Source organism: Cottoperca gobio, chromosome 6 (assembly GCF_900634415.1).
Source record: "Cottoperca gobio chromosome 6, fCotGob3.1, whole genome shotgun sequence".
Lineage (NCBI taxonomy): Eukaryota > Metazoa > Chordata > Actinopteri > Perciformes > Bovichtidae > Cottoperca > Cottoperca gobio.
In genome coordinates this window covers 16,510,161-16,537,704 of record NC_041360.1, presented here as the reverse complement: position 1 = coordinate 16,537,704, position 27,544 = coordinate 16,510,161, and the positions used below count along the sequence as shown (strand labels likewise).

The 27,544-nt window shown below is 40.8% G+C and overlaps 1 protein-coding gene across 1 annotated transcript in view; it reads right to left on the bottom strand.

Annotated features, from left to right (window-relative positions):
- The window catches only part of roraa (RAR-related orphan receptor A, paralog a), a 170,544-nt gene extending 143,994 nt beyond the window's left edge, over window positions 1-26,550 (bottom strand). The window contains 1 exon segment of the mRNA XM_029432977.1: window positions 26,194-26,550. Within this exon segment, the coding sequence (XP_029288837.1) occupies window positions 26,194-26,347 (154 nt within the window). The 5' untranslated portion in view covers window positions 26,348-26,550.
- Between the last annotated feature and the right edge of the window lie 994 nt (window positions 26,551-27,544).

Genomic DNA, 27,544 nt, shown 5'->3' with positions numbered 1-27,544 from the left:
CAAAGCTTTGTCCACAGACTGGAGTTCGGGTCACACTGATTTCCATGACTCTAACTCCAAAAACAGCCACCAGACTCTCATTAGGAAGCCCATGTTAGAGAACATGAATAATGCAGCGCACTTAGAACACTGGCCAGCGTCTGTACATTCACCAGTGTTTTTGATCTTGTCAAGTTTAGCTCACATTTCTGCATTTATTCTGTGGCGTTTAACTAAGCAAGTTCCCCGAATGCACACAAGGGTGTCGCAGGCAGTCACTGGTATTTGATGGGTATAAATATGGGAACGTTTGAAGATTAACCCAAAAGACTAATGCTGCTGTAACACTTGCAACGGGTAGATCAGCTAATGAGAAGCCAGCCCTGGTCTTTGGCATCATAAACATTTTACCAAATTTATTCCAAAGGCCCCTGGAGAAGCATCTTGAGAGTTCTTCCCCTTATGTACTGTACTTCATCTCGTTACTAGAAGGAGTCAAAAACATCGGCAGGAACTTTGAAGCTCTGAGCTCTTCTGTGAACCAGAAGGCACAGAGGTGAGAGTGGGCATATAAACAAATAAAAAATGCAAAAATAAAAACTTCCAGTCCACCCACTGAGGTGTTACAAAATACAAAAATGAACCGCAAGTACATGCACCCAACAAGAGTTATAAAAGGTAACTTTTAAATAGCAGCACTCAGTGTGGTTTAGAGCTTAGAGCGTTTACGAAAGACTTTTATAGCAATCCATTTATCATAGTTGTCTTAGTTTCTCAATCACACCTAACTGGATCTAAAGACAAAACTAAGTGAAAAAGTTGTGGTTTCCTTTTATGTAACTGTTCCCTGCATGTTAAGCCATGCACAAAGCCAGGGCATAATTAAGGACACACATCCCCGTAAAACTCACTTCCTACGTGATGCTCGTCAGGGTGACGAATAAACAACAACAGCAACAAACAAAACCTTTACTCTTTTGAGTTTATAATGGGCTAATTCATTTATCTAAATACTGATCAACTGGAAATGTGGAATGATGGTCATTCAATAGTTCATTCCAAACTATTTGTGGTGAAATGTTAACATGAAACTGAATGAATCGAAATGAAACATTTAACCCCGAGTTGAGAAAAGTCCTCTGAATTCCAGCAAAAAACGGACCTTGGAGAAATGTAGGAAACTGATGGCAGTTAACACCGAGCCATCATTTTACAAGCCCCCTGATTTGAAAAGACTTGAGAAAAAAAGGGGGGGAAATAGGCATGTCAAGCTTAGCTTTATTGAAGGTCAGAGTAGCCTATTTGCAGTGTGGGCAATCTTCCCCTTAAGTCATTTAGCTTTAATTTCCACATCTGATATCACAAAACGTGCTCCCAGTAAGAGGGATAAGCCTAGCATTGGCCAGAGCTAAAAATAATAAGTCTTAGATGTTAAGAGACCAAGGTTTGTTCTCCCAAGTCATTAGCTGAGATAGCCGTTATACTGACTTGTATTCCCTGAGAGGAGCGCAGGAGGAATGGTGCACTGCCCGCTCTTGCCTTCAAAGTCATTCCAAAGAGTTTGGTCTCCTCGAAATAAAACAAGAAGTATGATTCCCCAATAAAATAATAGAAAAGATTACCAACGCGATCAAGGTCTCTTTTCTCATTTGAGCGCGATGCTGTTTCAAGTTACTTATTTAGTCACCGAGTCAGAACCTATCATGTCAATTTAATGTTGATTATCCGAGTACACTCCCCAATGGATGACAAGCTGCATCGGCGGCATAAAGATAAGAGCATCTTCAATGCACACTGGGGAGATGCTATCAATGCCCCATGTGAAAGCAAAGATGAGAAAGTTCAGCAGAATTACCAAGTACTCAACGAAGAACTCAATTACAGTAAACAAGAATAGTTAATTTGTTGCCAGCAGATAATCAAACCGGATTAAGCTGATAAAAACTGATTTTAAGGTGCCGTGGCAGTGACTGTAGTGCGTGAGCCAAAATGTTTCCAGCTTGATAAGACAGCCAGCTCCTCCTTAAAGCAACACATTGGTAGACTTGATACGCAGTCACTCATCCTGCCCCTTTGACAGCAGTGAAGGTAAAAAAGTTAGGGGCTATAGAAATGATATACATGACAACGGCATTTCATCATGTGTTGTACCAGCTCCCAGATACTCGCTGTTAGCTCAGGACCCAGAGGAGCTTCTGTATCTCCATGATAAACTCATCTGGCATGATTTATTAACTAGTGAATCACACTCTGCTCTCGCTCCGTAACACAGACACACACACACACGCGGGCGCACACTCGCGCTACGCTACAACTTCACTGGAACAGTAAGCCTTTCCACAGGGACAGTCAAAGTCATTAGCACCTCCAAACTTTCTCCATGCTAATTTTTGCTTTGATATACTGGGAAGCTCATTTAAAACATAGTTCAGAAACAGAGTGCTAATGTTTAAAACTTTCACAACCAATACAACTTCTTAGCGCTCTCACATATCAGAGCTCACAAATTGTGCAAACTTTAATAATGCTTCTTGGAAGACGCACCTTTCAAGTTCCTCAGTTTAAAAAGAATCACGACTTGTTTCACTTTCAACTCATCTCAGTCTTTCTGTGGATTCGGGGGTGTCTCCCCTCATCTGCGCGACGCTCTACTCTGGCCAAAATGACCTTGTGGAGGTTAGGCCAAGGCAGCTGTCTTTTCACATCGGCCCTACCCGAGTCTCAAGCGGTCCATCGAGTGCACTGCTGGCACCAGACTGCACAAAGAATGCTGGCATCATTTCATTCTTTGAGCCTCCATCTGCCACAACTCTGACCAAGGGGCTACTTCTTATTTTAGACCATCTATTCACATCCTCGCATCCGTGTCCGCTCATACAGACCCCCACCGGCCCATCACCCCCGTCCCATTTACCCCTCACATCCACTCTTCAAACGCAAAACTTGGGCTCCCAAGGCGGAGCTAGCCTGAACTCTATGAAGTAGACTGGAAACATCCGTGTCCTTTCCCAAACTTTGTCAGGTGAAGGATAGTGGTTCTGCTCTAATGGACAGAGGAGCCGCTTTGCCCTCGCACTTACATAGCACTTTAAAAAGGAAATCCCAGACAGCCGGTGCAAAAGCAACATTCAGACACACTTTGTAATGAGCACAATTTATTAATTTATTAAAGTGGTGATTTTAATGCGTTAGAGTGTACAGCTGGGCACAACCTGGCAATTTAATATACTTGTGTTATAATCTATACATCCGCTTTCCTCATAGTTTTAATTTTGTTTTGTTTTAATCATTGATGTAGTTTGAGTGTCTTATATATTCACAGACTGTGTTACACAGATTCTTTTAATGCTTGAATTCAGAGAGAGATATCCTGTCGTCTACACACCCAAAGATCCGTTTCTCAGTGTCACTTGCTCTTACTATGGTCATTCATGTTTGCTGTTCACTCACACACACATACAGACAGTAGATATGCACATAGACAGACACCTTTATAAAAAATAAATAAAATAAAAACACATGTGGTGTTGCCGTCGGTTAGAAAATGCATCACATCATTTTCATGACTACTGCCTGACACACCAGGCTGCAGACATACTGTGTGTAATGATGGATGGCCTTCATATTAAAGATATCAAAGGAACCCCAAAAGAAGCACATTCTAAGTGACATCTATATATTACCGATGGAGGATGGCTGCACATAATTGACTTCATATGCAGCTGAGAGTGAGATCTGGCGAGCAGCTGACAGCTCTGTGGAGATAGGGACGCTTTACACTACACACAATGTGCTGTGCGGGATGATGCACTGTGAGGAACCAAACATTTGGTGAAAGGCCCTGGTATGTTTTAAATGTATTTTGCACCTCTTTTTTTTGTTTTTTACAGGCTCATCATGCTTATGTAGAAATGGACTTGTTCTACCACTAGTCATACGACAACAGTTGTAACATGTGTTCTGACATGTGTATGCTTCAACATTGTTGCTTCTGTAAGCACCTTGCTGGCTGGGCTGCTGCGTGCAAACTCAGAGCCAAGTCAAGTAGTGAAAGATTGCCAAGGAAATGTCTGGCAGAAAAAAAAGATTTCTCTCCTGCTGGATGAATCTCCACGGTAGAAAAAGTACACCTGAGGCTGCTACTGTACCAGAACAGTTGACTTTGACTATTTTTTTATGATTTTAGTCTCACAGGTGGGAACAAATTAACTGTAATCATACCCAACTTCTAAATTAATCCAAGTCTGAAAGCAGGGGGCCACATAAAAACTTGATATCGGAAGCTTATCTTCATCTGGTATTCATCCAAATGATGCTACATATGGCTTCTTGGACAATGCCATATTGAGCAGCTTGTTGCTGGAGTACTAAAATGTAGTCCATAGGAAAGATAAACTTCATTTTTTTTTTTTGTCCATGACCTCCATTTCTTGAACTTTTAGCTTTGGAACTTTTGTTCCTCGTGTCCCTTGCCTGCACTGTGCTAGTATTGTCTATTCTCTAGCAGTTTACAGATGTCAGGACTTTGGTGAATCTGAATTGTTCTGTGTTTCAAGATTACTCCCCAGAGTGTGCATCACAGCCCCACGCTGATAGTTTGGAATTTAAAGGAGTGCGGATTAATAAATCATAATCCCGAACTCAGCACTCCTCAGTCACCTTTTTTGTTGCATCTAACACCACAATTCCCGGCAGGCTGGGCACACAAAGGCAAGTAAGATCTGTGCTGCTCAGGAGAAGGGAAACAAACAGGTGGTGTAAACCTCGGCGGGCCCAGCATCTCTGAGAGAAGCCTCCCTGATTCTGTCCTATCAAAGCGGGTTGTGAGACCTTACTGCAGTTCCCTGGTAGTCCCTTGCTATGCACACTTAGCAGCGTCTGGGAAAAGCACTCCAGGTGCTCATTGACTTGCATGAAGGCTGACTTTAGTTCTCACGCTGGTGCATTCGAAAGACTGATGAGCTGCTATTGATCCCTTGCAGTAGATGCTTTTTCTCATGTACAAAGAAGATTATATAATAAGTAATAGCAAGACAAGGATTTTACCAATTATCTCCACTGGTTAAGCCTGAAAGAATTACAGCAGTAGAAACATTCAGCATCCTTTTTTACCACCAACCAAAAGGAAGCATGTGAATCAGCCTAACACAATATGAAGTGTTGAAAAAGTAGACCGCTATTACCCATGAGTGCTGCAAGATGCCCAGTGTAAGTGAGATGCCGTTTGCTTTTTCAAGGACATTTAGGATCCCAAGGTACTTGTTGAAGAGGAGGAATATTATTAACCCCAGTGGCATGGCCTTCAATTTCTTTATATTTCAAAGGCTGAACCGTCAAACCATTATATTGTAACATTTCTTTGAATGGTGAAAGCTAATTTGACTTGGGGAAAATTGTTCTGCGTAAGGTCACAACAATGCCACAACAATGGCGGAAATGGGGCATTTTAAAAATAACTAGACAGGGGAGGAAACTTCAGCAACACAAGCTGTTCTTTTTTTTCTAGGCCAGTGTGCACCAGCTTGCCATGACTAGACACTTGTCTAAGTAAAAAAAAGGGGGAAGTAACACACTTTTACTTTAGAAAGAAGCCAGATGAGATTTGATAGATGAACAACTTGCTTTTAGATTTTCGGCTTCACCGTTCACTTTGGGAAACTTTATGAAGGACCTTGAAAATTCTCGCATGACATATTTGTCTCTCTTGCAAACCAATTTAAGCTACAATAGTATATCTGGTAGGAGGCAGGAGCCATTGGATTACCAGGGAACACTTGAGTAAACAGAAGCAGTGTCTGAAATGACCTTTTTGAATCATCTAACAAGAGCTGACAAACTAAAGAAGACTAAATGTTTAAGGGCCCCTGCTAGTAGCCCTAAGGAGCTGAAATGTTCATTACACCCCACAATACAAAAGTGTTAGTGACAAACATACAGATGTTCTTAGAGCCTTGCTGCCAGGGGGGCTAAACATGTAGAGTCTTTCAGGTCATTGAATCACAAAGTTCAGTGGGTTTTTCCCTCTGGAATGTATGAATATGCACAGAAAATATAATGAGAATCAGCCACGGAAATTATACAATATATTATGTCCAAGTGTGAATCTTTTCTGTAAGGGAACCACAGGAGAAAGTAACCAAAATCAACTGGAGGCCACAGCAAAAATTATAACAAGTTGGCATTATTAATTTTTTCTACAACATCGCTAATTTGGCGCAAGGGTGGCAGCGGAGAAAAGGTCACACATTGACCAAAATGGAAAAAGTTCATCTGGGGAGTCTGACAGTGTTCAGTAACGTCCATGGTAATCTGCCCTTTATATTTTTGAGAGATGTTATGTACAAGTGGAAATTTTGGCCCGAGGATGGTGGTAAAGTAAAGGTCAAGGGGTCACCACAGTGAACCATGAATGTACTCCCCCCCCAGAGGAAGGCAGGAGGGTATGACAGTAGACATTTGTAACCTGATGGTGTGGTTTTTGACGTGGTCACACGATAGTTTTTAATGTCTTTCAGCTTATTCTGCCGCTTACTATCTGTGTGCTAAAAGAAAATCTTTTAGTATTTACTTTTATTCGGTTCAAGAGGACATTTTGGCTCCGATGGTTGTGAATCTATGAATTATTCTTCACGATATAAAAAGATGAAAGTGTTGGTCAAGGACAAATTTTAACATTACGGTGCCGCTATAAGAAAGGTCAAGGGATCACCAAAATCATTAGGAACCATTCTCCAGGGACCTCGAATATATACCAGTGTTAATTGCAATGCTTCCAGCTGTTGCCAAGATACTTTGCTCTTGACCAAAGAGCTGGATGAACCAAGAGACTGATGGACGTCAGCATCTAGAAATACCCGCCAAGACAGTCGTTTCCTAATTAAAAAAAAGACACATCTATAAATATAAATAGGCACATAGAGCCGTACTTGTTTTTGTGTGTATTTAAACGTTTGTAGAAGGAAAAGTTAACATGATCCAGATGATGTATATATACAGTATGTACCAAGCAGCCAATCAGCAGCCAGTTTGACACACAGCAGCAGTTTAGCTCTCGCTTAAAAAAGGAGAACTTTACCAAGTTTACAAATCGAATTTTGTTTACAGGTCTTGGGGAGTACCGCTGCATATGTCGTATAATACCTTTAGTGGCTTCAGAGTGAGCTGCGTGAAATCTGATAAAATGCTTCAAGTGATGGCAGTTGGGTCTGAAGACTACAAGTCTGGGGGTGTGAAGTTAGAAAGAAGGGAGCTTACCAGACCTCTTTAGCCAACTCTTCGTCTCAGCTTGAAGTTTGAGGCTACATTAGCAGCTACTAGCATAAAACCTGAATCTCCAACCGGCGCTGCTGCATCGATTTTGATACTTTTTTTAGTTTTTAACATATCTTTCGTGAGTCTGAGAATGTCACAGGGTGCAAAGCTAAATCGGTGTAGAACTCTTTTAATTTCGCCATGCTTAAGAGAGGTGTACAATGGCAGCCAGGCACACAGCCTATTTTGATCGGATTTATTTATATGCCCGTATCAGCTCGTGAAGTGAACACATTTTTCCAGCCATTTGGCGGCTGTTAATTTCAGACCTGGAGTGAAACGACTGTGGAAGAGAAAATCGCTGCAGAAACTCTGGCTGAGCAGGTGTGCTCTTACTCTTGTCTTTTCTGTATAGGACATGGCAGTATGACAATATTCTGTCTACCATCCTTAGTGACACAAGACTCTGGAGCTCCCCTATAATTAACCCTGGCTGAGCTCCAGCCCAGGTAGTGCAGGAGAGAAGGCCCACTGACTGCCAGCATGTCTGGCAGACACCATCCATTCCCCAAACCTGGAGATGATCCTGCACAGGAGACACTTTGACACTCTCTACCGCATACACGGTGGACTCAGCAAGAGCTTCAGCCAACAAACCCATCTGTGGAACTCATTATTAGATCACTGCTAAAGACTCAACCAAGACCCTCCACACTGCAAATTCACTTCTGCAGATATTTCTCTAAGCTTGCCTATATGCAATATCGCTATTCCATCAGCACATTAAGTAGATGATATTTCCCCTCTATATTTCTCATTGACATCTCTGTATAGAACTAGTTGATGCGACACCTTCATAGTGGTCATCTTGATGAATTTTGACGGTTATTTATTTTCTTTAGATGGTAAAAGACACTAAAATATGCTGCTTGTTAAAAGTGTAATGGTGTATAGCTTGTAGAGTTCCTTCCAACTACATACTGTATATAAAGCTTGGAAGCGTTTCCACAGCATCCAGAAGTGCTGAGCATTATTGTGCATCAGCATTTCTTAAAAGGGCCCATAAGAGCTCTAACATTCTAGGTATCATCTCAGTCGTTGTTGGATAAAGAGAATCCATAAGCCCCTCATTGTTTGCAGTTTGACCAGGTGCTTGGCACATAAAACCCCTACATTCATCTGCCAAAAACTGCTGGCTTGCACACAAGATTGCAAACATCTCCTCTTGCTCACCGCTCTGAACATCATTTTTTTTTCCAAGAAACCAATGCTCTGTGTGGAAACACAAAACTGTTTAAATACAGATTTTTCTTTTTGAAAAAGGCAAGAAATGAAACAAACATTTATCTTAGCCGTGGACACAGCGTAATGGTTTTATAACAATGAAACATTATCTTCACCGTTCATCTGTCTTTTGTCGTAATCTGTTACTCACTTCCAGTTAATGAAATGCATATCATCACACATAAATCAAACTAATCATACATGCCATATGTATTTACTGCTCCGGCACAAGAAAAAATACAAGACAGCCCAGTGCAATCTAAGTCTTTCTTTCTGCTGCCTTGTGATGAATATGAACCTGGGGTTAACCTATTCCTTACAAAGACCAGAAATCAATTAATATTTAATTTGTCTGCAAATTAAATATTGAGAAAACAGGAGGGCTTCATAATGTCTCGAAAAGTTTTTAACTGGATTAATTGGAGTGTTTTTCCTCAAAGGTAACGTTACACCAAAGCTGCCACATCCCCGAGCCTTCCCAGTTTTGGCTGCACTTAACTTTCAGAATGATTGATTGGTGAATGGATGACTGCACAGGCCTCATGTGCAATTCAGTGTTTCTTTCATGCTGCTAACACAATCTGGTTTTAAACATCTCGGGTTTCTCGTATGATATTTTACATATCCCATATGAGCAGAATATATGAGGTTAATTATTCAAATGCAGACTGTATTAAACATCTACTGTATGAGGAATAGAACCTTTATTGTTACAGCTCAGTGTAGAGTGACATCAGGTGTGAGCACATGTTTGCAAGATTATTATTTTTTATTTATTATCCAAAAGCTTCTTGTATGTTGTTACTAGACTTATTCAATACAAAAATCATTAAATATCAATTATGAGCTGTCTCTTAAGAACAGACAGTGAGCAATGTCGTTGATTGGAATACGAGTGAATGGGATCCTCTAAGCAAGTATGACACTAATTACTCCATACTTGAGTCGAGCAACAGATATACACAAGCGACATCTTGGCATGCATATCCATGCTGCTCCACACTCAAGAAGCTCACATCGTCTGACGGTTTTGATGTACTTCAGTCACCCTGGTATTTCACTTCTTTAGACAACCTGCTCTGGTTTCATCCTGTGAATGTCTAAAATCATACAAAATAACCTTTACAGTCACATCCAGCAACCCAGACTCAGCCATAACTTGCCTTTTTGAATTACAGCCTACGAGACCTTACAAAGAATATAACAGCATTTCAATCGCCGGGAAGCAAAATACTCTTTTTTTTAATTATTTGTTTTTATCTATAGCGACCTTGCACTTCCTTACAATTTTAAGTTTTATTTTAAATCCCCTATTTCTCAACTTTCTATCAAATTGATGTTCAAAGGCACCACAAAGGAAACAATCAAAAAGCCAGCAAGGATGCTTGGTAAGCTTCAACATGTTCACCATATCCAGCTGGCAGACCATCATTACACACAATCAGACTCGCTGGCAACATCCTCTTCAAAAGCTTTCATACGAATGTCATCGCTTGATATTTAAACCCTCATTTCTACATTAAATTATCGGAAATGTGAAATATAAAACATCAATAGGAGACACCAGATATATCAGTGATATTTTTTCACATGGTTTAAAGTTAATATAATTTCCCCGTTTCCCTTAAATACAGAGAGGTGTAAATCATTTTTTTGTGCAATAGATGGTTGAACCTGGGCTTTCGTTATGGGTCAAACAATATCCAAATGTATGACACAGGTGAAAACCACCCAGTGCTGTGCAAATCAGCTGGGCACAAGATACCCTTCTGTTCCCACTGTCACCTCCTAGTACCTTCACGCTTTGTGGATATATCTGGGAGGGAGGGGGGGAGGCAGAGGAGAGCCAGGAACCAGGGGCTGAGGCCGAGGAGCCTGGATAAATTAGCCAAACCACTTAGGTGATTTCAACTAAAATTAGCAGTGCTGCCTGTGGGCTCCATCAATTCTGAACTTGCTCAAACTCTGACAAGCATGGGGGAACTTTTCCCCCTGGCCCCACTATCTAGGAGCCCCCTCTGTCTGGCTCTCTCTCTCTCTCTCTCTCTCTCTCTCTCTCTCTCTCTTTCCTCCTTACACCCTATCCTCTGCTTTCCCTCTACATTTTACTTTAGAGAGCTCCAATTAGGGCTCTTAACCACTGCATGACCAAATACTGTTCATCCCGACATTCCAGGATATTATTTTTCATTCACATCACAGGAAAGAGTAGCGATTCAATTAGGAACATTTTCCAAGGTTTTCTTTCAAGTATATTAACAGAGAGTGCCAGGGTTCATGATACGTTGAACGTTATTTGAAATAATAAAGCACAAACAAATGGTGTTAGTGTTTCAAAAATTGTGCCGTGATTAGTTCGCAAGGTTCATACACAGCATCCACTTCTATGGTCTCATGTACTCATAGTTTCTGTTGACACACAATAATGTGGTAGCTGAGAAACCACATGATCTGAATAGGGTAGAACACAATGAGCTGCAATTTCAAAAGGCTCCATTTGCAAAGCCGTAATTCAAATATTAACGACAGGGCAACAGAGATTTCTCTTGTATTGTATGTGCAGTACACATAATGCGCATATCTCGTGTGATACTGCAGAACAAATGTACATAGAATTATGTTGCAGTCATTTGTTAGAATGCACATGCATGAAGAATAGACAATGTCCTTTATAATTTGATGACATATGTGCATCATTTATCTACACCTGGCTCCTCCTGGCACAAGGTTTTCTCTCCTGGCCAAATTGCCAGTATACCTAAACTGACAGGTGGCCACCCTGAAATGAGAAATTTGCAACACATTTTGTATTTAGTCAGTGTTAATTGTCTCTCTCGACGGCAATTCCAAAACACTGTATGCTAAACATAAGTTAATGTGAAGAAAGCTGTAAAACTACATAAGAAGCAACAGTGAATCCAGAATTATTTTATGAGCAGTAAGGGTTAAAAGAACCTCTATTTAGTCACAGAAACAGCATCCGCGCAGCCTGAAACATGACAGAAACCTCGTGTTTGTTGTGGCGAACATTTCTGTTCCCACATATGTTTATGAAATCATCCAAACACATTTTAAGGTGATTTTTTTATTAGCGGAATTAATTGCTCACAGTAGTCCAAGCTGCGGGGTGAACATGGCTTTTCATTGCTAATCAGACAGAAACTCATCAGCACGCAGACGGCATATGCACGCATGAAACAGAGCACAGGAGCATGAAAACCAAAACACATGTGCACGCACACTCACGCACCAATAAAAACTCAATTACAACATTTAAAAAGGATGCTGCCATGACTCACTAAGACATTCAATCAGACATGTAAACATGCATAAAATAGTGACAGATCATATTTGCTGCTCGAGTGACTGCCCGAGCCAACGCAGCCCGGGCAGATGAAGACAAAAGATATTTCATAGGAGGAAGTGCATGGCTCCAACCAGCCAAGCAGACTAAATTGACCTATTCCTTAATCGTTTTTAATGAAGACAATGTGAGCCCTGAGTGCCGCTGAGACCTCGAGCGCTGGCGCTGTGTGCGCGCACTGCCGGAAAAACTGGCTGCCACACAAACAAAGCTGAGCAGCTGATTTTTAATTCTAAATTGTGAATTCCAAATCATCTCTCCCAGAGATTACCTTTTCCCCAGCAGACTTTCTCTAATTTGTTCAATTAATGGGAATAGTGTTCCAATTAAAATGTCATATCCAAATGAATTTAATTTGAGAGGAAACTGCCTGTGACAACTGGTTGGTGAGAGATCTCTGACAATGGAAATGAATAAAGCGGTTATATTAACATCTATCAATCCATTTTCGACTCGTGTTTTTTTCCTAACCAGGGTCTTTTTTTGTAATTGTTTCTCAAGATACCTCAAGATCCTGCTCTGAAATAAATGTCATTGCCTTGAAACCCCCCCCTGAGCTTGATGTATCGCCATGCCCTCATTGTGTGGACTCTTTAGTGTACAAAACAAACTCAACTGCACAGTTTACTTCCTTGTGAGAGCTGCGCATTTGGACCTGACTGGCTCTCGTCTCCATTCATCCTGACTTGTTTGATGACGCTCCGTTACTACCAAGGAGGCAGCTCAGAGATACCAGAGAGACAAAGAGGTCAGATCGGATTAAAACTATTTGATCACACCGCCGTACAACACCACAGCCGCTCGTGTTCTTCCTTGCCATTATGCAACTGCTAACATCTGTTACTTCTTCACGGACATTATGTGCAGCCTAATAAAGCTGCCAACATTATATGTTAGCGTTGAACAAGAGCTTACATTTACAGCAACACAAGTCTGAATAAGATGAACCGGTGCTGACCTTTCTCTGCATTTAATGATCAAATCAAATTTCACGTGCATAAAAGGTTCTAGCATGCAAATTGGAAAAACTTTTTTGAATCCGTCAGGTGAAATAACGCATCTGCTCACATGTTAAATGAATTTATTTTGCTTCAACCTCCATTTTCTACTGGGCCACGACCGGTAAGAATGTATGCAGACAAACGTTTTCATCTCTTTTGGGAATATCTAGGCGAGGACATTTCTCTCGGAATATGCGAACATTCTTTATTCGGCATAACAGGTCCTGCAAACCTATTGTTTTGAGTTGACAAGGTGCTCCATGGAAGCATGTCAGCTCTTATATCAAATTTGCCATTCTGACCTTCACCCTAGTTTCAAGTGGGGCAAAAAGAGTGCACGTGGAACAGGGTGGGAGAGGGAGAGGGATAGAGAGAGTTAAGACAGGAGAAGTTATATAGAGAGAGGAGATTTCCAAGGACGACTCCAACTTCTCCAGGAGCTAAGTTAAGAGGAGGGCAAGAGGAACAACGGCTCCTTCTGGGGTGAACAGACAAGGGCCGGGGTCAAGGGTACCAGTAATAGAAGTGGCAGCTTCACTAGTCTATCAACTGTACAAGTGAAGCGTTAAGACATATTCAGCGATCATCTGTAGTGTAGATGTCTTTTTAAAATGACCAGCCTACTCTAGATGCTCCCGTCATCTTGGTTTGTAAACTATATATTGAGGATTAGCAGCCTGTAAAAAGTATATCAAACTGTCAATGGGCCCAATTTCAAACGCAGCTGCTTATTTAGTTATTATAGACCTCCTTTTGTTCTAAGTTGCGTTAGGAATACATCTCGTCAAGACTGCTGCCGGAGCTCTTCTCGTGCAGCCGGAAAGTAAAAATACCTTTTCTTGAATAAAACATGAACGAGGGGGGATTTAATTGTTTCTGCTTTCTTTCATGACCCCATAATGCATTTTAGCGAGCCATTTCGTCAACAGATACAGAATCAGCTTGTTGACATCAATGTAATGCAGCCTACTTTGTGTCCTCAACCATATTTTGATATGTATCGCACTTTCTATACTCACTTGTTCACTTTACACAAAACTATGGCCACACTCTTCTTCATCGGACGAGGTAGAAAACAGTAAAAAGACAAATCTCTGTTGTCTGTTATTTCTAGCCTGACACAGTGCTGAAAATGTTGCTTTTGCAACACTTTCTCCATATGCCTCCAGACATCATCAAAGGACTATTTTTACTTTTTATTGGTAAATCATCAACTTTTATTTGAAAGTAAAACAAATGACAGACGTTTCAGCCCCTTGGCGCACCATCATGTGGGCAGGACAGCAAAGCCAGGCAGCCTGACGAATGCCCAGCCAAGGCAAGCTGGAGGGAAGTAAAAGACACTCCTCCTCAAACAGGCCCGTCAGCTTTCAAAGAAGCAGCCATTAGTGAGTGCTCATCAAGCGGGAGCACGGGCCCGTCCATTCCCCTGGTGAAGCAGAGCAAACGGCAGGCCACAATGCCTCTACAGGAGGAGGGAGGCGGAGGACTACAGAGATGAGCCCTGGACCCAGTGGTGTTTCCGAGCGGAGACGAGCCGCACGTCCCCGGCACACTCAATTCCCAGCCCAACTGTCACTGCTGGCACTCAATTCAGCCCCTTCAAGCACATAATCTGTGCTCGTATGGCTGTTAAACACCACACACTCCGGCCCTTCACTCATCCCGTGCCATGGTATTGTTGTGTCTGCTGTCTTTCTGTCTATTATTGAGCCATTAAAGGATTTGGATGGAGAACCATTTCTCAGCATATGGTATCTTGATCAGCGACAAGGCAACTTAAGGACAATAGATTCCTTGCACATTTATAAACCGATCATTTTGTGTACCAGAGGTAATACAGGAAAATATCACTCGATGTATACCTATTGTGTGCTTTTGGAGCGTGGTATAACCGCCGCGATCGTTTTGCTCATTGGCTCAGGCAGTGAGAAGCTGCGTGCGACGCTATCACCGGGAACATGTGAGAGAGCTGAGATTCTTGCAAGTCGGAGGGGGAATCATTGCATTAATCTCAGCGAACACAGAGGGGTCTGAGGTGGCACGGTGCCACGCTGGAGATTCCCACTTACGACCATCTCTCCCGATGACAGAGCGATAATGTCACATGGGTCCAGGTGAGCGAAAAAATGGCAGCCGGCTTGCTGCTTTAATTGGCTAAAACAAAGTAATTTGAGAGCGGTATGGGGGGCACGAGGGGGTAAATGATGGGACAGAAGGTCATTGCTTCTCTTTTACTCTGCTGTGTGCAATCCACCAACACTCCCAGCATGTGCTACAGTTAATATTGAGATCTATTATACACTAGCCTTTCACCATCTGCTTCACACACTGAGAACCTGTGCTGCACACCTTGTTATTTAAAAAAAAAGAAAAAAAAAGGAAATTTGTTTTTACCACACTGTTTGAGGATGTTGCAGCGTACTTTGAGTTGCGGGGATCATGAGACACTCAAATGTTACTGATGGTTGAAGAATTAGAACAAATGATGTAATAGCATCAACAGAGCTGAGTATTTTTAATAAATGTATCCATGTGGTGCAGAGCAGGGAACAAGCAAACCTGATGCCAATGTGAAGAATATTATTTATATTCCACACTTCAAATTATACTCGAGCTGCAACAAATGATCAGTTTAATTATCGATGTTTTAATTACTATAAAAATAATTATTTGGTTTATTTGATATACGTTGGGGGGGAAAGTACCTTTACAATTTCCCTAGAGCCTAACGGGATGTCTTCTTGTTTTGTCCAATAAAGATATTTGCTAATTATGAAATTGTTGATCTATTAAATCACTGGGAATAAAGATAATGGGAGCATCAGTTACAACGCTTAAGCTTATTAAAAATATGAATCAGTATGACATGTAGGCTACTACTTTTGAAATACTTAAGTATGCATTTATATCAAATACTGATTGAGTATATTCATAATAAATAAAAAGATCTTACATACTGTACATCATCTCACCCCTTTAAGCAGTGTTTCCTAAAGCACACACAACCTATTCTATTATAGTACATTCCCTGGTGATAGTTCACTTCTAAATACTGAACGAGTGACAGAAACAACAGGTCATAACAAAAGGTGTTGGACATTTTTCCAATATAAAACCACGTGCGCAGACAGCATTACATTAACACGTGTGCATCTGTGTGTGTGTGTGTGTTTGTGCATTTGGGCATGCGTCTGTCTTTCAGCGTGCGTTCAAGCGTGCGGGTACGCGTGTGCATGCGCTTGTTTGAGTGTGTTGAGCTACACGATGCACCTGTGTTAAACAAATGACCCCCATGCCTGTGTGGGTTTCTTCCAGGTGTGGCTGATGCATGGATCATGTGGTGCAGAGTGCTCGGGGCCACATTGGCTCAATCGTCCTGGGATCATCTCTGAATGTGGCCCCGAATTTGCATTGAGTGAAGGAACGGTTCACCTCCTCAGCACAGCCTTCGACACATCTGAGGTGCAGGGGAGGAGTGTGCTAGACTAACCCCCTGCAGGCAGAATCAGGTGTTATCTGTCTGACTGGGGACACCACCATCAATCTCTCCTGTCCACTTTCCTTTGCCCAGAATCAAATCAGCACAGGGTAATACATCTGCGCTGACGACGTGCAGACAAGATAAGCAATCGAGTATGCCAAAATTTTGCCAAGTTTGCCTGATGTGTGAAAGGAGTAGTGATAATGTATTTATCACTATATGCAACTGGTTTCCACTATCAAAGGAGAGGAGAGATAATCAATTTGCAGTGTTACAGCAGCAAAGGGGAAAGTGCAATAACAAGACACATGAGTAAAAAAAAAAAAGATACAAGTAAACAGTAAAAAGCAGAATATAATAAGTAGACAGACTGAATGGTACTGCTGTTTTATCACTTAATTCTTCAACTAATTCCCCATGTTTCGCTTTCACATCCATTGCAGAGACCGAACAACAGCAGCCCAGGTGCAAAGTTGTCAAATAAGAGCTTTTGTGCACAGAAACAAAATGTCAGAGCAGATGCTATCCTCGTTAAAGTAACCAATAAGCTTTGTTCAAGGACAAGAAAAGGTAGATCTAGTGCTTTGACACTGAACGCAGCTGAAATTGGTCCACTAAAAAAAAAAAAAACAGCACTCAGGTTTAATTGTATGCCCAATCTTATTTTTCCACATTAACAGACGAACACTTTTCATGTAAACAGAACACACAATATGTCTCCTACTGCTGCACTGACAACACACAGATGTACTGCACCCTCCAAGGCCGGTTTTAGATTCAAATCTGGCCAGGAACATTTTGAGAAAAAAGCCTTGCCGAAAGCAGTTTCTTCTTTTTTTTTTTCATTGTAAACTATCCAGAAAAGATGGTACATACTTGATCTGTAAAAATGTAAAAAGGGAAAAGAGTGTTTTATCTTCTTACAGTTACAGACTACTCTAACTTTATTCGTACATCAATCACTTGTCTGTTTCACTTTCCTGGCTCATTCAAAATTCAGCAGTTATGCTTTTAACTGATTCAAACAGACAAAATAACATCACTGGAGTTCTGCTCTATTTCACTGGTTACCTGTTATGTGAAGAATTGATCTGAAGATTTCACCTAGACCTATTACTTTTACAAGCATAGTGAGGTCTTGCCCCGAGCTATACTGCAGACCTTAAAGCCCCCTGTGAGCTAGCCTGCAGCCTCACATTCTCCTTCTGGCTGTTGCAAATGTTTCTACGCTCGAGACAAAAGATGACCAAGATATTGCGGTGAACTTGGGAGGGACCTACATGAGGATATTAGGACAGGCATCACTTGAAAATTATTTTTTAGCTCACTGTCTTTTGTCCGAATGTTGCTCTAATAAACAATAACGGCTCCAAAGTCAAAATAACAAGTGCACTTTCTTGTAATTAATCTGTAAGACAAGGCTCATTATGCCTTGGGCCACTAGGCGGCAGGGAGTAAAAAAATAATTTAAAAAAGCGACACAGCAAAGGGAGGGTCTGAAAGTCGACTACAAGATACACAAGAGAGCAGGAGGGGAAGAGGGAGGTGAAAAACCTCTGTTGACACCTGGTCTGTATGATAATCTGATCTGTGTATGATGGCTCTGAGTTTGAAAGGCACTTTGTCCAATTAGAAGTGTGCAGCAAATTTCCACCTGCCCCTGACAGAGATGAAGTGGCTCTTTCAGAAGACGCTGTGGCACCGAGCCAGCAAAGAGAGCCCAAACACCACAAGTGGAGCAAGCCGAAATTAATGAGCATCACAAGCCACACTTGTTTAACACAAGATGACATCGAATGAATATTCCCTTCCGTTAAACTGTTTCATACTATATTTCAATTACTCAAACAAATGCACATCCTCAACAAAAGGCTGAATAAAAGAAGAGAGAATAAGCTGATAAAAGGTTTTCGGGTTATTTGTGTTGAATTTTATTTACCCCAAATGACCGTCCTTAACCTAGCTATAATCCAAATACTTTTTAGTCATTCATAATGGCTAAGAACATTACAAATAAAAAGTTTTAAAGAAGAACACAAGTTTTGTATAATAACATTTGACAACTACACTTGAAAGCAACAGGAATTGTTATGTGCTAAGTTCTTCATAAGTTCATAGCAGTGTATAAGGAACTTCTGCTTGACGTGCCACTATCAACATCATACAAAGGCTTTCATCTTCCTATTTCTGTATGTCTATTTCGGTCTGTCACATAAAAATAGGCTTTTAACAACCCAGCATGGCGTTAATTATTGCCTCTTAAGTACTGCATTAGTAAAATAAAGCTGCAAATATTGATTGATCAGACAGCTGATATTTGTCAGTGAATGAGAGCAAGATTCGCGTAGCATACTTGGTGAAGAGTGACTCTGTCTTTCAATCACTGTCAGAAAGCAGCACAGCGGCAGCATTGCTGCATTGATTGAGCCCCATCGTGCCACACTCTGACTTAGTACGCCTCCTAAAGCAATCAATCCGCAGACACGCAAGAACCAAATATTCATTAGTGACTTATTCATATTCAAAAGCTGCCTTTTGAAAGTAACAAAAGAGCAGAATTGTGTTTGACAGGCACATTACAATGACTATGGCACACTGTGTGAGGCATGAACAATCGTGATCATCTTCTATTATTTTGTGAGTAAAACATTGTGTGCATTATTGTTGTCTGCCAAATGAGAACATCTGTATAAACAACTTATCTAAAAAAAGATTATAGTGTCACGATGCTATGAAACTAATTAAAAACGAAAATCTTTTGATTTCACAAATAATCAAACCAGAATTTTACACTTTTAGATTTCTTTAAAATGACACAAAAGCTCAGTAAGAATATGTGTTTGGACAACACAGAGACTAGTGTGAGATGTTTCAATAAGAACAAGCTAATATTTCCACACAGAGCGATTCAACATGATTAATACTTATGGGTATTGTTTAAGTACTCCAGCCCATTGGCCCTCTGTAACTGGCAAAAAAAAAAAAAAAGAGATATGGGCTGCGATGTTAATAATTAGTTGGTTCTGCGCTCAAAAAAATTCTGTCCAACCTCACCAGATTTTAATCAAAGGCTGAAAATAGTAGCTGATTGTAATCGGCACTCAGAAGTCACCAGGGGTGTTTGAAGAGCCCGTCAAGCCTGAGAGTGGAGCTAATTCGATTAAGTGGCGGCAGTACCTGGAGGGGACGGATCTGTATCTCTCCCTTTTTTATTTATGAGATTAAGTCGCGCTTGTTATTCCAATATAAATAATCAAGCCAACAGAAATGACACTGATTTTCAAGTCATTTTATCTCCTCTAGTCTCCAAAAGTTTTTTGTTTATTTCAGGTGACAAAAAAAAAAAAAAAAACTTAGTTGAGAAAAGTATGGCGGATTACGTGATGTGCGTGCTTCGACTTTGAGGAAAATCTAATTATAGGCGCTAGAAAAAAAAAAAAATCTGCTTCTGCAACTATATCATTTATACTACTTGTTCAATTTGAATTTGTGCAAATGAAAAACAAAACCTTCTCATGGTGAAATAATGATGCAGACTAATGATGCCAGACTGATGCGTTTGAAACGGGACCAATAGTTCCAGCAATTCCTGATACCAAATTCTCTAGTCTAGACTATCCTAGTTATATTTAATACACCCCGAGACTGCATGTGCAGACATTGTTAAGTTTCATTATTATCACTCCAACTAAAAAGGAGAAAGTGCATGGATTCTTCTGCCTTGTTACTGTTCTTCATCTATGCTCGACCGCTACAAAATGAAACGCATATTTCTATTTTCACCTTAGCCTGAAGTCCACCACTCAGCAGTCCTTCAAACAGAGCTGCCGTGAGGGCCATTTAGCCTTCAGAAAGCAAGATAAATAATGGTTAAGAGGCTCTTGAGGTGTGCCGTTTGACTAACATACTTTAGATTTTACAACGCTACCTCTTCCTGTACGTCTGGGAGAACCTCCGCTGCCGGGAGATCATCCTGATTTTTCTCTCAAGTGTTCAACACATGTCAGCGCTCTGCAAGCCTGCATGAAGCCATAAAGGCTCCGTGCTAAAAAATATATTTTACTCTTGAGTGTCCACACTCTCGTAGCTTTATGTTCACATGACTTGACATGAAGCAGCATGAATGTATATGTTTCCGGTATGATTCTGTGCAGAAATGATTGCTTTTTAGAGATACTGTTGGCCAAAGTTCCTGTGGGGGTTTTCAGTGACTGGGGCTTACCTACCTGCTCGGGAGCTTTGCACCCTCCACACTGGTAGAGATGTGAAAGGCTTGGCTCCAGATGCAACATAAGAATTCCTCTGAGGGATCCTTTAGACCCCCCTCTCACCACCTCTTTCCATCCAGGCCTCTTCTTAGGGACCCACTTCATATCAGAGAGGCACAGAGGCAGCGCCAGTACTTAGGTCACAGTGTACCACATTAAATATAGACTCCTTTAACACCCTCCAATAATGCATCTGGAGTATTTCCGGTCATTACTATTCAGACTTTTCTATCTAAGATATAAACTTCTGTAAATGGGCCATAGATCTGAGCTGTCATTCACCACTGGAGATTTCACATCAAATCTGGTGTCTGTCACCAGTTGAAACTTCCTCGCCAGCCCCAGTTAAGCCACTGGTGATTCAAACTCCAAAATAAACTGTCCCGCATGAATAAAACTTTCAGATTAGGTCTAGGGTAAATTTGACATTTCAAACTTTTAAAATTAATATAGCCTATTAGAGCTTGCGTTGCGTTGCCTATAGCAAACACCAGATAAATGGAGAAGCTGACGGCAACTTGTGCTATGCATTCTTGTTGTAGTGTCTGTCAGACCCTTTTCATTCTGCATCTACAAGTGTGTATCTTCAGCTGTGTAATTAACTGTTTTGTAATATATTAATAATATTTACAACGTCTACAGCCACTGCACTTTGTGCTGATTGAAAGCACATGGACTCACATAACTGGAACCTTGATAAGTTTTCTGCATCATATTAGATGAATACAAAAGATATAATACGTAAACATTTAGATATAAAGATATAAAATAACTTTGAAGCTTTCGATTTATGTTTATAGAGAGAACCAGGGTGTGCCAGCTAACAGATAGCAATGTTCTGTGAAGGACCAACGGTGCTACAAAGCAGTTCCCCTACAATAAAATCCAGAGGAGTCCTTTCATGCTGCTTCCCTCATATCCAATACAGAAAATGTTCCCTTCTACATCATCACGGGTTATTGCATGGTTTGTAATTCCTTCATATCATAGATACGGAAGATTAAATGCTCAAATGATAATTACAAAAAAAAAGCCCCCTAGATGCAGCACTGATGCACCAAACTAGACCAAAGTGGTTAACCACATGACCAAAGAAATGGCAGCATCGCCTTACAGCCTTGCACTCTCGCTAGCTGAGCTCAAAACACTCAAATGTTTGCCATTTATACTTATAAAAGGCACTAAAAATATTTAGTTTAAAAAAAAGGTCCCATAAAATGGCAATGATGTGTGTAATTGTTCTGGTAAAGTTTGACGTGTTTCTTAGAATCAGGAGGGACTTCATTTCAATATTTGAATATAATTAAAAGTAAAAAGTAAAATCAGAGCCATTAATATCACCACCAAGACATTTTAGGAAATGGAAACCAAGTTTCTGTAAAGAGACACCCAAACACATCCCTCTGATCTGTATTACTCCGGCTAATACTAGTTAGCTTTATTACAGAGGTAAACTTTAAATACAAAGATCACGTTTATTTGTTTTAGACAAATCGATGAAAATTTGTTGATTTTTCATTTTATGGAACCTAAAAATTATTTAGTGATTTAAAGCACTTTTCGAGAGAGAAAAAACATTTCCTTATTTTATACATTTTGTTACTTTTTATTTTTGAGCTGACGGTAAGGAAGAAAGAGCCTCACACCTGATATGATACAATCTCAGTCAGTGCTTATTTAACTACTAATCCAGATGTTATGTTGACATTCACAGGTACATCCTCCTTAGATAAGCACACTAAAGCTCAAATGTAATTTGACCTTTGAAGCTCATAAAAAAACAAAATACCTTTTTATTTATTTTTAAAAGGTAGTAGTGCCAAAGTCTAAACTGAGAGCAGAAGTGTCCGTCTATGTAACAGCTCAGCGTACAGTCAAAGGAATAATGCGTATCTTTTAAACTGTTTTATACTGTCAGAGGAGAACGTCATGTGAATACATCAAATACTGAGCTTTGATTATTAACATTTAATAAGGTAACAGTATGAAAGGTTCCAATAAAAGAGTTTATGATATCATCACCTCTCGCTTAAGAATTGAGAATACAGGATGACTAAAACTCGATATTATGTTAAAAGGCAGCCAGCCAGAAAGAAAAAAAAGACACCTAATGGAGTTCCTCTCCCGGACCTGTCCGAGCTGAAGGCTCAGCTATAAGCCTATACCTGTATCTTCCTGCACTCCAGCGGGCAGAGAGCCCTAACTCATTGAATCTGAGAATGCCACAGCCTCAATAACGTTGCTGTCCACCCGAGTGGCGTGCAAGCCCCATGCCAACTCCTGGCTTTCTGAGATTTGAGTGCGTCCCTGCACCTCCTCCGTCTTGTGTCAACAACAACTGAATAAATGCTGCCAATCGAGCCGCGAGCTCCCATTTCTCTGCCCAAAATAAAACTGCTTCATTAGGAGAGACTCTTTATACTTTGCCTTTTTAGTTGCGGATCAGCTACTACAAGTGCAGTGTCAGGTAAGATTTGCTTCCCACAATGAAAGATTCAAAATGGCAAAAAATTTTAAATGTTATCAAGAAAGAAACAGAAACTTGTGACGGGACGATCTACAAGAGTTGTGACATAATAGGTTGTAACTGGTATTTAGTATAAATTCCATCTCGATTTGACACAGAGGCAAAAATAATAAGCAATATTCAATATTTTCCACTGGAGGAAACCGCATCACAACTTTCACAATGTTAAAAGCAACATAATGGTTTTTTTTGTCTTTTCTGAGTGGCAATCAATTCCACCTCTTTCTCCCTAACGAAGGAACATGATGTTCAGCTGACTCATTGTCTGTCACTGTAGATCACAATAACAAAATACACAAGCATGGCGGTCAGTGACATCCAGTGCACTACAGTACTACAACACACACACACACACACACTTGTGATGCTCAAATTCATGTTAACAGAGGACCCAAGACACCAGAGCTTTTATCACATACGCGGCTTCAGAGCTTCCCTGTGCAATTGTGAGGTTTCAGGCCTCTGCAGAGACCATGACCTTACATAACCAAGCCATTAATATTGATTGTTTCCAAATTTGCAAATCAAGGGATCTTGCAATATGAAAATAACACCCTTTCTTCTTTCCAGTAATGATATCCATAGCCCTCCAAGGCCCGTTCTCTGACCCACTCAAGTCTTACAGCAGAGCTTCTGCTGAAGTAAGCCTTTTCTACTTAAAAGGTATTAGCACTCAGGGTTAAAACAGTAAATGCGCTGCATGCAGGATAAGAAATGTGCATCCTCAGAAAGTCTAATACAGCTGGTGTAAAGAGGGAAACTGTGCTTGAGCAAGTGTCTGCCGCCTTTCAGATGTTGGTTTCTGTGGCTTGCCTGAAAAGCCTGAGCGTAGAGCTGTAATCCTAAAAGATGTCTTACAAGACTGTAACACTATCGTGAGCCATAAATGTTTTTTATTGTTTTATTTATCCTGCACTGAATTGTGCCGACGCAATAAACCAACTGCAGTCGCTTCACAATAGAACACTTGTACTTTTCCATCAATGCTTTATTTAATAAAGCAATTAAGCCATAATGTCTTTATGAAAGCAAACGTTTCTTCTGTTCTGGTGAATGCTCTGAATATTTCTACATGATCACATTTATAAATAATCTGCTTAATGAGGCCAGTTACAGGTCTTTAAAACAAATAGAAGTCAACTGTTGCAGTGTTATAATGCCTTGTAAACATGTGTAAGAGTTGCCGTAACTGAATGCAACTGCACATCAAAGCAACAGGTGACAACTTAATGATAAAAAATGAATTTCCAGTCTGGTACCAGTCTTTTGAAAATTGAGCAGGCGTCCTGTATGACGGAGTACACCCAGCAACAGGCTTTACATATTGAGATATGAGCTAGACAGTTAAACATAACGGAATTAATTAATTTAGGAATTTAATCATAACCCATTTCAGCTAAATGCTGACTTACCGTAAGTTTTAAAAAAAAGTTTGCAAAACTTTTATTCACGTCTTCTACTGAAAATGCTTTCTAGCAATCATTCTTAGTCTTTGCACAAAGGTCAAAACAAAGTATTGGTTCAGGGGAAACTCCTTTAGAGCTGCAGAGGTTGTCCCTCTGAACATGTGTTTTTTTTTTGTTTTGTTTTTTTCACCCATTCAGCATTATATAACAGACCGAAGGCGTTCTTTTTCCTGTCTTTCTCTTTCCCAGACACACTTTAATCCTGTGCATAAAAAGGGTGGGGTGAATATGGGTCAGCAGGTTAGGAGTGTCTCAAAGTCAGACTTGAGAAAAAAAAGAAAATCAATCCACAAAGCCTCTCAACTACCTGTCTTTGCCCCGCTATTACATAAGTGCTTCGGCAGTGCCAACCCACAAAGTCACACAGTTTCCCTTCAGCGGTGAATGCATACCCGCTGAAGTGCAGTGATTATTTTTTTAATTAAACAAACCGTGGTTTTCATGGGGAGTGGGGGGGGGGGGGAACTCTTGTATAAAGTGAAAAGATCTGCGATGATGATTTCTGCTTTCAGTTGTGCGCCTCTGTTTATGGCTAAACCTGTTACATAACCAGCTTACATTCCACATTCACTATATCACACTCTAAATATATCCTTGCGCACAGGAAGCGTGCGCACACAAAAACCACCGTGCAATGAATTAATTGTCACATGTACATCGCTCGCCACAATGTCATGCATACACCCAATTGTGCTCGTCAAGAATAAGCAGAGAAAACAGTATTTCTTTGAACTTGGATGAGCCCGGTTAGCCTGTGCTGGAGACAGTGGAGAGGGGGTGTGGTTAAATAATGTCTGTACTGTACAACATGGACGGGACGTGGTGGATAAATCATGTAAAAAAAAAAAAAAAATGAACTAGTCCTCAGCAGCAATGCAGGCACACTTTTAAAACGAACAAATATACGCCCGTTTAGTTTTTATTGTCTGATCATGTGGAGGTTTATTCGCGATAAAAGGCGTGCAGCGCCTTCGTGCTTGCAACAGTGTTTGAGAGCAGGCGCTAAACAATTTCCAGCTGCTGAGGCGTCTTTCTGCACACGGGAATAGCTTCAAATGTGTTAGCTGCAGACGGCGCTGTGTGCTGTATCGGGCATAGTGGAGGACACGTCCCTACAAAAAGGGAGAATGATCGATAAACTAGCCCCACAGTTTCCAAAAGTTCACTTTTGACACTTTGACAATATCTCGTTTGAGCGGACAGGTTGGCCCTTTATGACATGAAGAGACGCTCCAGTTGGTCGTTTTTTAAGTTGCTGGGTAATTGATTTATCTTGCAGTGAGAGTAAATGTGACATCTGTGACCGTATCACCCCCCTATGATTTGAGCTGTCAGTGGAGCCTAAAAAACCAGCAACACACACCGAGGCACTAATTACAAACGAACGGGTAAAAACCGCGATGGTACTAAATAAAAAGCCTTGTCCCTCTGGTTCGGTGAATTTAGACAGTGTGCAGTTATTTACGTGGAAGCGATTTAATTCATTTTGAAGTTTGATTTAAAAAAAAAAAAATCCGCGATCGGTCTTTATTTCCCACACAGTAAAATAGCGAAACACGGTCCGCTTACCTCTGTTGGTACTTGAACAGGTCTGCCTTCGAACCGGGGCTGGATGGTCCGATTTTCGGAGCGTCTCCAGGTTTACCGGGGTTTCCCTGACCGGGGTAGCCGGCTCCGAGGCGCTGTTGCCCGGGTCGCTCGCTGGATCTGGAGGGGACTCCATGTTGAATTTCAGATTTGCTGTTTAACTACCGCTCGTACTTAAAACTAATTCTATGCGATCTGTGAGCTCCGGCACTACGTCTTGCTATCTAATTTAGACTAGAAGTAAGAAATGAGAAATGCGAGTGTGTCTGGAGGTGGGTGTGTAGGTCTGATTGTCCACTAGCAGCGCTAGAGAGAGTTCCAGTCATGCACACTGGAAAGGGAGAGGTTGTCAATAGCCGAAGAATAGATGTAGGCCTGAAAGTAATCCATGCTGATCGACCCTGCGCAGTTTTACATAGGAATGGTAATTTTGTTTTAGCCTACTGTCTCATCTTGATCAGCAGTTTACATCTATTTATTATCTCACTAGCAAAGTGTGATAATTCTACACATAGGCTGCTGCTGAATTTGAAACTGAAAACTGCTCAAAAAATATCAAAATACACCATAATGACATGCATTTGCACCATGTTATGATCTAAACCTTTTTATTATTTTATAACACTGAAAATTACATCGCCTATGATAATTAATATAAAAACTGCAGCTCTTGTGGTTGTTATTTTTGCTTAAATCACAATCCTGCGAATCGCTCCCAGCTAAATATGGCCACTATAATCCACATCATTGTATTTCATTCACAATACACAACAGCGTCAATGTTTGCAAGTTCACAGTCAAAAGCTGCAGAAGTACCGAAATGATTTACTGCTAAATCATTCAGTGTGGATACAATTCCTGGCTGCAGCACACAGCAGTCTGTAAACTGCTCCAGACCGTAGAACAACTTTCATGTCTGAGATTTCAAACAAGAACAGCCGGAGCGCTCTTCATTATGTTCATCACCATCACCACCATTATTATTATTATCATCATCATCATCATCATCATCATCATCATCTACGCCGTCCTGTGGGAGGAGCGGACTGCATTTCGTAGTCTGCTCGAGCTGATGAAATGACTCTTCCCTTTACTCACACAATAACCTGAGTGTCTCCGCTCTGCTCTGATAAAAAAAAAAAAAAAAAAAGTTAAGATTGACAGCAGTTTGGAGAGAATACGCTTCAAGTGCCGCGTACAGCTGGCATCAAATGTCACTCAGGCAACCGGCATCCATGCACCGCTTGTTGCGCAGCAATTACAAACACCATGCTTTCTGCATGTGATCAGCAGGCAAGCTGCGGAGCGGAACCCCGCCTCTTTAAAACAGTGC